The sequence below is a fragment of the Carassius gibelio genome, chromosome A11, assembly GCF_023724105.1.
Source record: "Carassius gibelio isolate Cgi1373 ecotype wild population from Czech Republic chromosome A11, carGib1.2-hapl.c, whole genome shotgun sequence".
Taxonomy (NCBI): domain Eukaryota; kingdom Metazoa; phylum Chordata; class Actinopteri; order Cypriniformes; family Cyprinidae; genus Carassius; species Carassius gibelio.
The window spans coordinates 11399822-11413669 of NC_068381.1; the positions used below are offsets into that span (position 1 = coordinate 11399822).

A 13848-nucleotide genomic window follows, 5' to 3' on the forward strand; every position below is an offset into this window, starting at 1 on the left:
TTAAATACCAAATGTCATTATTTTCATTTCAGGATTTAATTATTTTATTCTTTGTCATTATCACTTTATTGTTTTAATGAAGAGCTTCTTGCACTTGTCTGTGGTGGGAATCAACTCAAGAATGGTTTCAATTACAATTCCATTCCATTGTTAAACATTCTAAAAAATGCCACGACAAAACTGAATGAATCTATCAGGATCTTGGCCATGGTGTCTGAAGTATAGGCCCTTGATGGAGGGAAACTAAATGGAGTGTGTGAGCACTCTAAATGATTAAACCAGACTAGAAGATCTGCACAGGTTTAAATGTGATGACTGGCATGAGTTTCTATCACAGGAGCATCCGCCTGCATTTATCTCAGGGACCTTCATTATCTTTTGATATCTCTCTTAGCGTTCTAAGATTATGAGCATCCTTTTGGTTTCCTTAAACTATGAATTGGGCCACATTGATTCTAAAGGGAAGCTCAGACATGATTGGTGTGCTTAAAATGTTGTCAGCTTAAAGGAATAGTTCACATAAAAATGAAAATGTTCTGAACATTTTCTTATCTTTAGACTAACCAAGATGTAGATGAGTTTGTTCAACCTGATCTCACGGCAATTCGTACATTTTTCACAAGGTGGCTTATTCATACGAATTCGTACGACCACACTCGTACAAATTCATACGATTTTTGCCAAATCGTACGTATTTTACGAGTTGCACAATTCGTATGAATTTGTACGAATGACCTACACCTAACCCCGCCCCTGAACCTAACCGTCACTGGGGTCGTATAAAATCGTACGAGTGAGGTCGTACAAATTCGTACGAATAAGCCACCTCGTAAAATATTTACGAATTGGTCGTGAGATAGCGTTGGTTTGTTTCTTCCATTTACTGCTGAAAAAACACTGGTGAGCAAGTGATGTAATGCTACATTTCTCTAAATCTCTTCTGATGAAGAACATATTGGATTGCCTGAGGATGAATTTAGCAAATTTTGTAATTTTTTTGGTTGACTATTTTCTTAAAATGGCATAAAATTGAACAAAACTCAGTTTTCATTTGCAAACAATCCATTTAATTAAAACCAGTCTTGGGTTAATGTTGCGCGACGCTTTCATATGAATCATTCGATTGCACTTTGTCAGTGCATTCAGAGAGTAACATAAAGAGAGTAAATTAACCCCATTTAAAGAAGTAATTACAGAGTCCTATCTGGTACTGAAAGGTGACTTGAAGCTCTGACCATGGATGTTTTAATTAATGGTGTCCCTGAGAGATATATGTGACAGTCCTGGCTTTTCTCTCAGATGGCGGAAGGCAGAGGGCATTAATATTTACCAGTCCCAGGAGGGTCAAGGCAAAATGTATTTATCCCTCCTAATTAAAATATGTCTATGGTCCACAACAGATTCATTGTCACTGGCTTGTTATTTATTTCTCCACTTGTTTTTGTGCCTCTTGCCCTAAGAAAGTTGTTGTATTGGCTACATTAAGCTGTGAAAGTCATTTTAGTCGCCCAGATATGGGCTAAATCAATGGGGAGAGCCTTGAATCCGTTTGAATCTGTCTGTTTGCTACTGTACATCAATGCAAATTCAAGAACTGAACTGCAAAAGCATTCTCAATCCAATTCTGAACAGTTAACACTTTCTCTTTCCTTTTATAAAATCATCAAAATACTCAAATGTCGTGCTATATAAAGATGAATCAATGGGAATGTGTAAAGTTCACAAAGTAAAACAGCAGGTGTTTAAAAAGTGGAACTATTTAGTAATCAGAGGCAAGGACAGATCAGAAGTTTGAGAAAATGACACAGCTTTACTATAAACAAAGGCGTCTCAAGCAGATTAAGTTGCAGCATCTCATCATACACGCATACAATAATGATTGACCATTTCTATGCCCAGATTTGCAGAATAAAGTGTTAACCTGCATGATAAGCAATTAAAAAAAAGCTGCTCCGATGCACAAATGGCTCAAAATACAAGAAGGATGACAATAATAATCAATGTATGTGTCATGAGAACAGCGGTGGCAATTATTGTTTACTTTTTGTTTTATGGTGACTAGCATGTTAGCAGTTCACAAGAACACAGATGATTGGGAGAAAGACAGAATTAGCAGTTTACCAACAAATATATAGTTGTATATATTTTTTGAACATCACGAGCCCAGTTCAACTCATGGACAGGGGAACAATCTGTGAAGACAATAAAAGTGGCAGCAGAATTTCAAGGCAAGGTTGGACAAAATAAGTTCAAGCTGACTCTGATTTGCCTTGATGTTAAACTGTGTGACTCCTAAAGCTACAGCAAAGCAACGTGTGATCTAAAGAGTTGTCTGTGCTTGTAGGTCGCTACAAAAACTGGTAGACTAGGCTTACTGTGCAGAACACAGAACAGAGAAAGGCAAACGAGGAAAGTATTGCTTTAAGGTACTGGAGAGAAAGCAGATCTGATGGGTCCATTGAATTTCATTAACATCTATATCTTTCCTGCAAAGGCATCGTATATGACACTGCATCCCTGTCAGGAACTCACGACCTGATATTCAGCCTTTTCAAAGAGCATGATAGATCAGCTGGGCCGTGTCACATGTGAAAGGCATTATGGGAGCCTGTGGTGAAGTAACACATGAACAGGAAATGACAAACCATTTTCTCTGGCATAACACAATTCAAATGTTTACAAAAAAGGTATCATCCTCAGTGCAGAATGCTACAATGGTACAGCTTTTTACATCATGGTGTCAGCCGGGCGAAATCAAGATGTGAGTGCCGAACTATGTCACAATTGCAATGACAAGACACAAAAACAAGTCTCATTCAATAGCCTAAGATCACCGGCAGAACCCGAATTCAAACCTGTGCCTGGAGTCTTCCATTTTGGGATGCACCAAAAAAGCATTTTAATTACTTATTGTAACACAATAAACTTGCGCATAAAGAAAAGAGGATATTTACATCATGATTGAGGCCTTATTGGAGAAAAATAAATGCACAACATTTCCATTTTATGGTACAGGATGTAGAACTTCCATTAAATAGCAGTGATATGACATTAATACTAAAAGAGAGGCACAATTAACAAATAAGACATACTCTTTTTAATGGTGACATCACATATCACATTTTACATCGCCACAAACATTGTCCTTGATCTCTGAAGTTTACACAGAGAAGCATCCACAATGTGCTAACATCACAGCTCAGACTCTGAGAAGCTGTTGTGCAGTCATCAATAAATTATTAATATATTAGTCCCTATTATTTCTATAAATAAAAATCCAGATAAATATGTAAAAGGGTCCAAAGGTTTGATGCACTGACATAGTTTTGTAATTTAATAAACATTTCTCATTACAATTTAGTTTCAGAATTTCTTAATGTATTTTTTTTTTCTTTTTTTTTTTACATTTGCTTTAATCACAGCAGAAATGAAGCTGTGTGAGCTCAAAACGTTTGTGTAAAACCAAACGATCATGTTCTCCAGCAGGATTTGAGAGCATCCCAAGACACTCTTTGAATGCAGAAGTGTAGCGAGTCACAAGAGACTCATTATTTCAATCTTAAAGTTGGATTAAACAGAAGTGGCGATCGTGTTTTTTTTTCCTATTCTGAGGTAATCCGAGTGAAACAGTTCTCGAACAAAACAAAGGTGATTTTGTAATTTGAGAACTGATTACGAAAAGGCATATTCATTTTTTTTTCTTCATTTTTTTTACACTTAATTGTTGCATAAAATTTAAGAATTGTGAATTTAGATTTCATGTTGACTTTAAATGCATCATATTTTTTTTCAAAAATCTTAAAATGTTGTTCATTTCCAGGTGCAATTAAAAAACTCCCAGGTTTTCAGTGTGGCCTCAGACTTTTGAAGCCTACAGTAAGTACACAGTAGTGCAGAAGATAAAGTAATGGTAGTATTATGAGAGCACAGGTAGAGAGTGGCACTACAATTAAAGTGGCATGTCTTCAGGGCAGTGTCTCAGCAAACACTCCAGACAAAGACAATCAACACTCGATCAACCCCAAACATGTACATGTACACTTCTCATTAGCGACTCTGTATGTCTAGAAATCCTCCTATGAAAACCCAGTTATGTAATGATGCATCCCAAACTTTCTTAGACCCCTCGAAGAAACTTATCTGATGCTGAAATTTCCACCAAGTTGATTTAAAAAAAAGAAAAAAAAAAAAGAATGAAAACCAATCATCATCATTCTCTTTTGAGGACTATATAAAGCAAGTCTTATAAAAAAAAAAATGAATATATAATTGTGTATTTAACTCTTCGTATTACAATCTCTACATTGTCCTTTGCACTAAAATACTACCATGCTACAAAATATTGTCTTTTTTTCTTCATTTACACGTGATGCCATCTAACCTCGGCCGATAAATATTGGTGGCATTTTATAGTTGCAGCCAGTGAAAATATATTAACAGAGCAACGGCAAATGAAAGCATGATATCAGTCCCTGTATACAGATATACAGCCAGGACTGAAGGTGTTTTTTTCTTTGCAAAAGTCAACACAAAAAAGTAAACATGAGATTCTAATGTCCAATTATAACCCAAAAGCATGATAATGATAATAGTGCATAGTTTTATAAAGCACATCAAACCGTGCCAGCACTGTATACAGAATTCATGTTTTTGGACATATCTATCTGAGGTGGGGGAAAAAAAAGGATCATTCACTGCGGAAATATCAATATGATAAACGTATTTGCCGACATTCTGCAGTTAGGTCGACCCACAGTTGATATGTCACAGGTCTGGTGCTTGTTCTTCCGTTTCTTTGATGCTAGCTACAGTTAAGAGGAGGAGGAAGGGGCAGATTAAAGATTTACAAAATAAAAAAGAAGAGAATAAACCACATGAAAAGCTTGAAAGTCTGCCCCCTCGCCCTAAAGGCACACTAAAGTCCGTGTGGGGCACCTGCCTTTCCCCATCCCTTGTTCAGAAGGATCATGCACTCCAGTGCGTTGTATGTGAATACTTGTAATTCTCTCTGTATGTGTATATATATATATATATGTATTTTTATGCGTGTAGTGGCTCCCCCTGGCCCGCTGTGCTCCGGTCAGGGTACTATGCCAGAGAGTAGATGACATTAACAGGTGACGTGGCTTCTGAGCTCTCGTTTCCTTCCGTCTCCTCTTTGTCCTTCTTAACTGTGTACTGGCCAATGAAAGAGCCGTCCTCGTTGAATTGGCCATCTCCTCCTTCACCATAGTCCACCAGACTGTCGTCGCTCTCTTTTACGTTCCCGTCCAGGGACGTCTGGCTAGCCTGTAATGGCTTGTCGTCTTCGTCGCTGCTGTTGGGAGAAAGAGAAAAAGAGTTAGAACATGGTTCAGCTGGTTAGCATGGACCTGTTACAGTAGCACCTGTTGGTGGATGTTGTAACTACAATATCTGGCTGCAATAGCATGTTTCTCTATAGACAACCATTCAAAAGTAGGCATGTATTATGATTACATAAACATTAGCTAGTTAGAAAATATTTTATTGTATATTTTAAGGGCCCTATCATAAACCCGTCACAAGTGTTTCAGCCCGACGCAGTTCTCATTTTCCCATCCTGCGCCGCGTTGTTTAAATAGCATTGTTTAAATGCATTCGCTCCCATTTGTGCGCCAATGGGCATGCTGGTCTAAAAAAGAGGCGTGTTCAGGTGGATTATTGGTGTGGTGCTATTTGAAGGAACTGAAAATAGACTGCGCCATAGACCAATTTAAACCTGGTCTAAAGTCTGGGGCAATATTTTTTCTTTGTTATTTAAAGAGCGTGTTAGTATTATGTGCCTATATGTGGATGCACAACACGCGTACACTTTGCTTATTACACACAAAGGGACACGCTGCAGCACACAAACATTTTTAAAAATGAAAAATTACATTCCGTCAAATAAATAGCGATTTTAAAGACTCTGATTAGTTTATTGCACATTACAACAAAAAACACACACCCATCACTCATTAAGAGAATAGGGACAACCCGTTTAGACCATGCACCCGGGTGAGCCGGCTCTTTTCCCATCATTAAACTAGCAAAAGTAGATTCGGACACGCTCTCCATGCACGTGTGCCATGTGCTTTAGACCATGTGTTCAGATTGTTAAAAATGGGCCCTAAATGTTTTTCTTATATTATTATATATGACATTATTCTTTTGTTTTTGTTTTTGAAAGAAGTCTCATGCTCACCAAGGCTGCATTTATTTGATTAAATTACAGTAAAATCCATATTATAATACTATAAATATTATAATTATTTTTTTTATTTTCAAATATTTTAAAATGTAATTAATTCCTGTGATATCACACATTACACCAGTCCTCAGTGTCACATGATCCTTCAGAAACAATTCTAATATGCTGATTTTATTATCAAGTCAGGACACTTTGATGCATAGAAAGTTTAAAAGTTCAACTTTTTATGTTTATTTTTGACAGGAATCTTTTGTTACATTAAAAATACTTAAGACATACAGTATAAGTATTAATAATACATATAATAATTTAAAAAAACACTTCCTTACTCCAAACATTTGTACAGTAGTGTCTCTCTCCATCTCTCTCTGTCAATATATTTTATTATTATAGACATACACATTATTTATATAATGTTAATCTATTCAGCCTTGTCAAGGTGACACTTTTATGACTCCAAAGTTATCAGTCATATAACATTTACTGATGATTGCTTTAAAAAAATGCTTATGATAATAATACAAATCCTTACAGAGATTAATAGTAAAGTTAACAAATACATTTCTCCAGGTAGTGTAAATCTTAACCCTTGGAAAATAAGCTAGGATAAGAGGGCTGTGAACCAATAAAAAGAGTTTTGAAATTCCCTCAAGGTTCGATGCCAAATAAATAAAGATAAACCAGGGGAGAATACTACAATGTAAAACCTATTTCCCAGATACAATATGTGGCATCTAAATTTAATGAAAATTTCAAAATAATTGATAGTTTTAACTTTTTTAAAACTATTCCAACTTGACCATGCTGAGAAAAACATTTACAATCTCACTTTTGAGAAACTTTAAGGAGAAAAAAAAACTCCCAAGGTGAAAGAACCACAAATGTATTACTAAAGATAAAGACAAAGCTCTTTGCTCTCCACTCTTTGTATTCTATGAAGGATGTCATGGCTATAAATTATTCATTGAACTATATTATCACAGGTAGATCTTTCATCCCCTGTCCTGTCCATGCCCAAACACATGCGACTCGTATTAAAACGAACCTCTGCTGTGCAGTAAGAGTGTCATGCATGATGAACTGAGAAGCACAGTAAAACAGTAAACAATAAAGCAACATCTATCAGATCCTGAAAACTGCTGACTTAACATAGAGGTCCATCTTTAATTTCATGTAATATCCATGGACCTTGTTGTAAACTGTATTACGGATGGGCTGTTAAATTGGAATATAAATAAACTACTCTGTCCTCTCACAAAACAAGGTTTACAACCAGGCTCCATCATATTATCCATGGGTCATAAAAATGATTTTACCAACTGTATATATCGTCTCTATGAACAAGAATCAATTCTGCATTAAATGTCAACATTAAATATAAATAGAATACTATTACCAGTGACACGGTTCTGAGCAATGCACCATGACAACTGGAAAAAATCATGGCAGTTTAGTTATTTATCTTTAGATTCAATAAGGCACAATCAGGAAATGCTTTTCCCCACCAAACACACACTCTGCACCAGCAAGATTTCAGGGAATAATGAGAATGAGTTTTTGATTTAATCGATCAGTCCTCAAACTCACAGTATCAACAGCTTGAATGATGTGTATAGAAATGTTCAATAATAAACATGTATTTCTCATTGTACATCATTTTTGACAGAATATGTGAAAACTATAATGACATGATACAAAATTTGGCATGAATCAGGGCTTGTTGTATACGCCTATATATATATACATATACATATACATATATATATATATATATATATATATATATAGAGAGAGAGAGAGAGAGAGAGAGAGAGAGAGAGAGAGAAAACAAATGGATGAATGAATAAATAAATACATAAATAGGGCTGTCAGTAAAATTAAATTATATATTATTAATTATTATTAGGGTTGTCAACAATATATATATTGTTGACAACCCGATGAGGGATATACATCATTAATCCACTATTATACTAGGTAAATCGTAGCAAAATAAAAATTTGATTCATGAATTCATGTTAGAGTGACAGAAAAAATGTTTCATGGAAGAATATAAGTTATAAATGTTATGTTTTGTATGTTTTCAATCATTTATCAATAATAAAAGAGAAGGACATGTATGAATCGATTAAAAAAAAAAAAATGCATTAGTTCAAGATTAAGTAGTCCAAAGGCAGATGAAATAAGTTCTCTTAGTAGCTCTTTTCATACCTTTCTCTTTCAAGAGACCTTCATTGGACCAACAGGAATGGAAAACACCCAAGAATAAAAAAAATCATTGAGGGGAGAAAAAGTGAGAAAAATGAATAAAACAAAACATCTGTGTCATCAAAGAGGCACTTAAAAGAAAAATAAGAGGAAAACGAAAATGATGCAGTGAACATCATAATTATAAACAGCCCTATGGCAAATAATCATTTGTTAGCTTTTTGCTTATTTTCTAGATGTGGCACCCAATTGAATACAGATTAGCGACAAAACCCATGGGCTCTGATCTCCAGCAGACTCTTCTCTCAGACTGAAGGAAATGCATTAGAAATTCTGAAAGCCAAAGGGTATCGTAGTCTCAATGAACTGAAAAAAACATACATTTTGCTAGCAAACTCCTTGCATGCAAATTTACGTCAATTGAGTTTCCTCTGAACAAAGCAAAGTCATTTTCACATTTCATGCTGTCATTGACTATTGTGTACTTTGCTTTCTATTGAACAAAATTTCAAGGGTGTTAAACATAGGAAGAAGAACCTTGGATCCTTTCTGACAAATTAACCTTGACATTACAGTACCAGCTTATAAAAAATTATTAACTGGTGAATCATGACTATTATTCTTTTTTTATATAATAAAGAGACAACATTATTTTAAGAGGGAATGAAGTGCTTCAGTACTTGACATTTTATTTCTTTTTATGAAGCATAAGTGGTTTAAGTGGTGCACACTGATGTTTACAGCACTGTGTCCTAAACTGGCAAGTTTGCTGTTACTAAAAAGCAAAAGAGCTTCAGATACCAAACAATCCAAACATATTATGTTTAGGGTGACAATATGTCCTCTTTCTCCAAAATTATGTAAAATATCTGGGTTTTGGCCAGGTTTTCCTATCGTTATCGTACTTGATGAAGTTAATAACAATGATGAAAAGTAGCCATCATTTTAGGCAATTTAGAAATTCCGGCCAGGACATGTCTGGGAAAAAAAGGACATATGGTCACCCTATTTATGTTAAAAAAAAACCCTGAAAACATCCTGTCACTATCCACATCTAGTTTACAAAATTACGGAGCTGCTAGTAGCTGGCTTTTAGCCCCTAGCTGCTTTATTGCATTGTGTTTGGTTAAGACATGGTATGTTTACTTTCATAAAATTGCTGGATTGCATTCAAAACAAAAGGACCCAGGAGTTTAACACCTTTGAAGAGCTCAAACACTGATTAGATAGCAGCTTTAGACCCATTTGACATTTTTGACATTTTGTCATCCACTTGAATGCTAACCAATGACATGCTCAGGCAGAGATGATGTGATGAAACCAAATACCTGTTCTCGTTCCTTAACAACCCAGTCGCCAATTTGATATAGGGGGAAGAAAAGGGTTCATGAAGATGGAGTTCACATGTTAGATGGAGAGAGAAGTTAATGCGAGCCATTGAATAAGTGGAAAAGGAGGGCTTAGCAAAACTAACACTTAGCATGAATAAGCTAATCAGCTACTGAAGATCTGTGGCCTTGATCTCCTTAAAGTGAATCAAAAAGGCGAACCGTTTAATGTCATGTAACTGTTAATAATGAAACTGCTGTGACACACGAGTGGTTTTATTAAAAATGATGTAGTCTAAACGGTTAGAGCAAGTTTTTCAATTAGTGGTTAAGAGGATTACATTAAATCAAACTATAAATCCGTGTTACATTTTTACAGATATGTCAAATGTAGCTTAGATGCAGTATTAGAGAAGCTATTGCTGTATCTGAAACCACTCTCTATACCCTATATAGTGCATTATTTCTGATGTCAGCCATTTTGCAGTGGTGTTCAAACTCTGAGTCCCTACATTCACGTTTATACCCACAATACATTTACAATGCTTTGAGCGTATATCCCATGTATGTATGTACACTGGCTAAATCACTATTTGCCAAAACCCACCCCAGACTCTCTCACGTAATTTTGTCACTCCTTGCACTCAACTGCCATACGTTAGCGAATGAGTGAACAAGTGAGTGATTTCAGAAACAGCACATGTTTAGCTTGCTACGCTAATCAAGCTACCTTTTTGAAATTTAACATGTTAAAATTTACAAACAAAAACAGCTAACTGCAATATGAAACTATTTATGTTGTCATCCACCTGAAAATATTTTGAGTTTGAAGGTTGCTATATTTGCAACAAGTAAAAGTAACATGACGATTATTAGCTTTTCAAGCTAGAGATATTGGTTCAGACATATAATGTCTGTCTGAAGCCCTCACTGACACTTCCCTTTATTCTTTGCACCCAGGTTGTAATATCCACACCATATTGAAAGAAGTGGTCTTATACAACAAAACCTTGAAAACAAATTATGAAAGGTAGGAAAAAAAGTTTGTTTAAGTTCACACTGCCTTAACAAATGCCTACAGGCTAACACACCGATCCGAACAAAAGCCACAAGCACAAAAGCCACCAGTGCTGTTATTGTCCACTTCAGCTAAAATTATTCTAAATAGTTTTCTTTAATAAAAAAAAAAATATATATATATATATATATATTACTTTAGAAAATGTTGCACTTACTGTAAATAGGCTTACAATGACGTATTCAAATTAATAAAACTGAAATAAAAGTAATAAAAGTATACAGGATAACATAACTGACAAATTCAAATGAAAACTGAAAATCTAAAAATAAAAGTTCATATTTTTATTAAAAATATAAATAAACACTATATGATAATGTATAAATAATACTAAAGTAAGATTGTCAAGCACTGGATGTTGGTGTTTGTTGGGGCAGTGTGAACACATTGGGTATTATAGGACTTCAGGTTGTGAAGTTATGAGATCTGTCTGGTTTAGAGAGCAGAGGTAGAACTGTACAGGGAGGACTCATTTACAGTAGCTGGTGTTGGTGAGGATGGTAAGAGTTTTTAACTCCATGTCAAGCACAGTTTCCTGAGAATCTGGTGCATTGTTTTCCTACTGCTGGTCAGCAAACAGATCTATCAACCACCAGCAGGCTTAGTTTGTGTTTAATACAAAAGCCTCATCAACAAATGTTTTTGAGGGCATTTATGTAATTTGTTATTTAATATCTGTTTGGTTTACATGGTTAGTTGTTATTTTTGATTAAAATGAGAAAGGCATTTTCCCCTCTGCAGGGTGAGAGCTAAGTTCAGGACCTGTAACAGGTGAAACAAAGTTATTGATCAAGAGGTTCAGTATCATAAATAGCAGAGAGTGCATATCAACAATTCTAAAGTAAGATTATTGAAAGCCCTTTCCCGAATATGAACCCGAATAACTGCATGTTTATGGAAAAAGCTTATGTTTATGGTAAAAGTGATGAAAAGTGCAAACTTACTGATAGTCAAATGAACCATCTTGGTCTTTATGGTCAACAGAATCTAAGGGGAGGTCTTTCTTTTCTCTTACTGATAACAAAAAAAAAAAAAAAAAACATACAACAGTTGATTAGGGACATGTAAATTCAAACCTGCAACTGAAACGCATCAAAAGAAAGACAATTTACATATCATAAATAAACAACCCTATGTTAATATATTACAATTTATGGAAAGTGCATCACCTTTTTTTCACTTATTTACCTGGGTATTTTCCTCCACGACTCCTCTTGATGAAACAAACAATGAGCAGGATCAGAACCAACAGAGCGACGGCACACATCAGCCCAATGAACCAGCCCTGAGTAGCAATGTCTTCCTGTTCCTTGTAAGCTGTTAACAACCAAACACACACACACACACACACACACACACACAGAAGGGGAGGAAGAAAAGAGAGGTACAGAATGTTTACGTTTCATAACGGTATACACATAAGCAATCATGTCAGAATTCAACTCCCATTTTACACGTTAGGAAGCATGGTCTCTTTCTGCATGATTTGTCGAGTCTGGAGAACAGCTGAACACACTAACACTAAATGGAGACCTTAATTAATCTCACTGACTTTCAGCAACATGGTAGGAGTCCTTTGACAACCATCCTTTATCATAAACACATTAGCGGTGAGAGCAACGGATCTGGATTTGAATAACCCATCCTGATAATAACTTCAGAGCACAGGACACTCTCTCCACGAAGAGTTATTGTGCCTTGGGGAAAGCCCATTGGTTCTGAGCCACCTCTGCAGGGGTCTTATGTAACAGAACCTGAGTAAAGGTCGGTTTAACCGCATCATCAAATACTTAAAATACATCAAATACATACAAAAACTCTTTTTAATAGATGCATCATGCAAAACATTTGAGTCTCTCCTGATATTATAAAGTGGTTCTAGAGAGTGGACTAGATGTTTTTTTAGTTCTCTGTTGAAAGGCATTTGGATACACATAATCCATCAGAAACCAGTTGTGCTGCTTAATATTTTTGTGGAACCTGTGATATATATTTTTTTTATTCTATGAAAAATAGACATTTAAGTATTTTGTAAATTATAAATATAAGCTATAAATATACATTTAAATTGCTTTATTATCCAGATTGAACCATTTATTGCATCCTTGCTGAATACAACTATTAATTTCTTTACATTTATTTTAATGTCTTTCTTTTTTTTTTTCTTACTGTACCCACATTTTTGAACATTGCATCTCATGTCATGATAGTGGCATTTTTATGTGGAAAATCACAGGGATATATCAGTGAAAGAGAAGATTATGAGCTCAATCTTCTATACCTGAAAAACAGAACAAACATCTTACCTAAAATGGCATTTACACGGCTCAAGGACTCTTCTCATTACGAGGATCAATATCTTATCAAATGTACTCTTACACAAAAAGCAGTGAGAGTTTATCTTGCTCGCACCACCTGAAGCACATACAGTATGCATCTTGCTGGAAAATGAGATTGCTAATGAATCTGAAGCTTTGAAAAAAGACAAATGCACAAAATCATTTTTGTTCTCTGGGAAATGAAACCATGCCCTTGGTGTTGCTAGCACAATGCTTTATCAGTTACAAGTAACAGTTACTCATGTGGAAATATGACAAAATACAGTTTGGCCACATGTTGAATCCTTTCTTTCTCCCTTGTGTCTTGGCCACTCCTACCTCTGCCTGTCTCGAACGTGACATAGTCGCTGCTGATGGAGTTATGCTCATCGGAATACACCCGCAACCGATACTTGGCCCCGGCCACCAGACCAGCCAGTTTAATCGGAGGCTGGTGGTTTACTTTTATGCTTTTCATCGACCCATTACCTTCAGGAGGAGACACAAGAGAGGTGCCCATCAAACCGAGCCCATCAAGCTCAACTGACCAAAACCAAAAGATAGCAGGTCATGTTTGTTAATTGAGGAAATGTGCTGCATCCCTATCCACTCTATATGTGAGATTCTTCTCTGTTCGGTGCGATAATTCTTAAGTGAGATTGTATGAAAATAGTATTTTAGGCATGCTGGGAGTGAAAATACTGG

General features: G+C 35.6%; 1 protein-coding gene across 18 annotated transcripts in view; it reads right to left on the minus strand.

The window, feature by feature from the left end:
* Window positions 1-1790: 1790 nt before the first annotated feature.
* The window catches only part of nfasca (neurofascin homolog (chicken) a), an 87193-nt gene continuing 75135 nt past the window's right edge, over window positions 1791-13848 (minus strand). For 12 of the 18 annotated variants that reach the window (XM_052609783.1, XM_052609781.1, XM_052609782.1 and 9 more), the window contains 4 exons: window positions 13483-13632; window positions 12014-12142; window positions 11770-11839; window positions 1791-5317 (listed from right to left, as the gene is read on the minus strand). In XM_052609783.1, the coding sequence (XP_052465743.1) occupies window positions 5089-5317; window positions 11770-11839; window positions 12014-12142; window positions 13483-13632 (578 nt within the window). In that variant the 3' untranslated portion in view covers window positions 1791-5088. Of the gene's footprint in view, window positions 5318-8422; window positions 8441-9747; window positions 9760-10986; window positions 11588-11765; window positions 11840-12013; window positions 12143-13482; window positions 13633-13848 lie in introns of those variants that run through there. The other 6 variants (XM_052609798.1, XM_052609795.1, XM_052609794.1 and 3 more) reach the window with 4 other exon arrangements.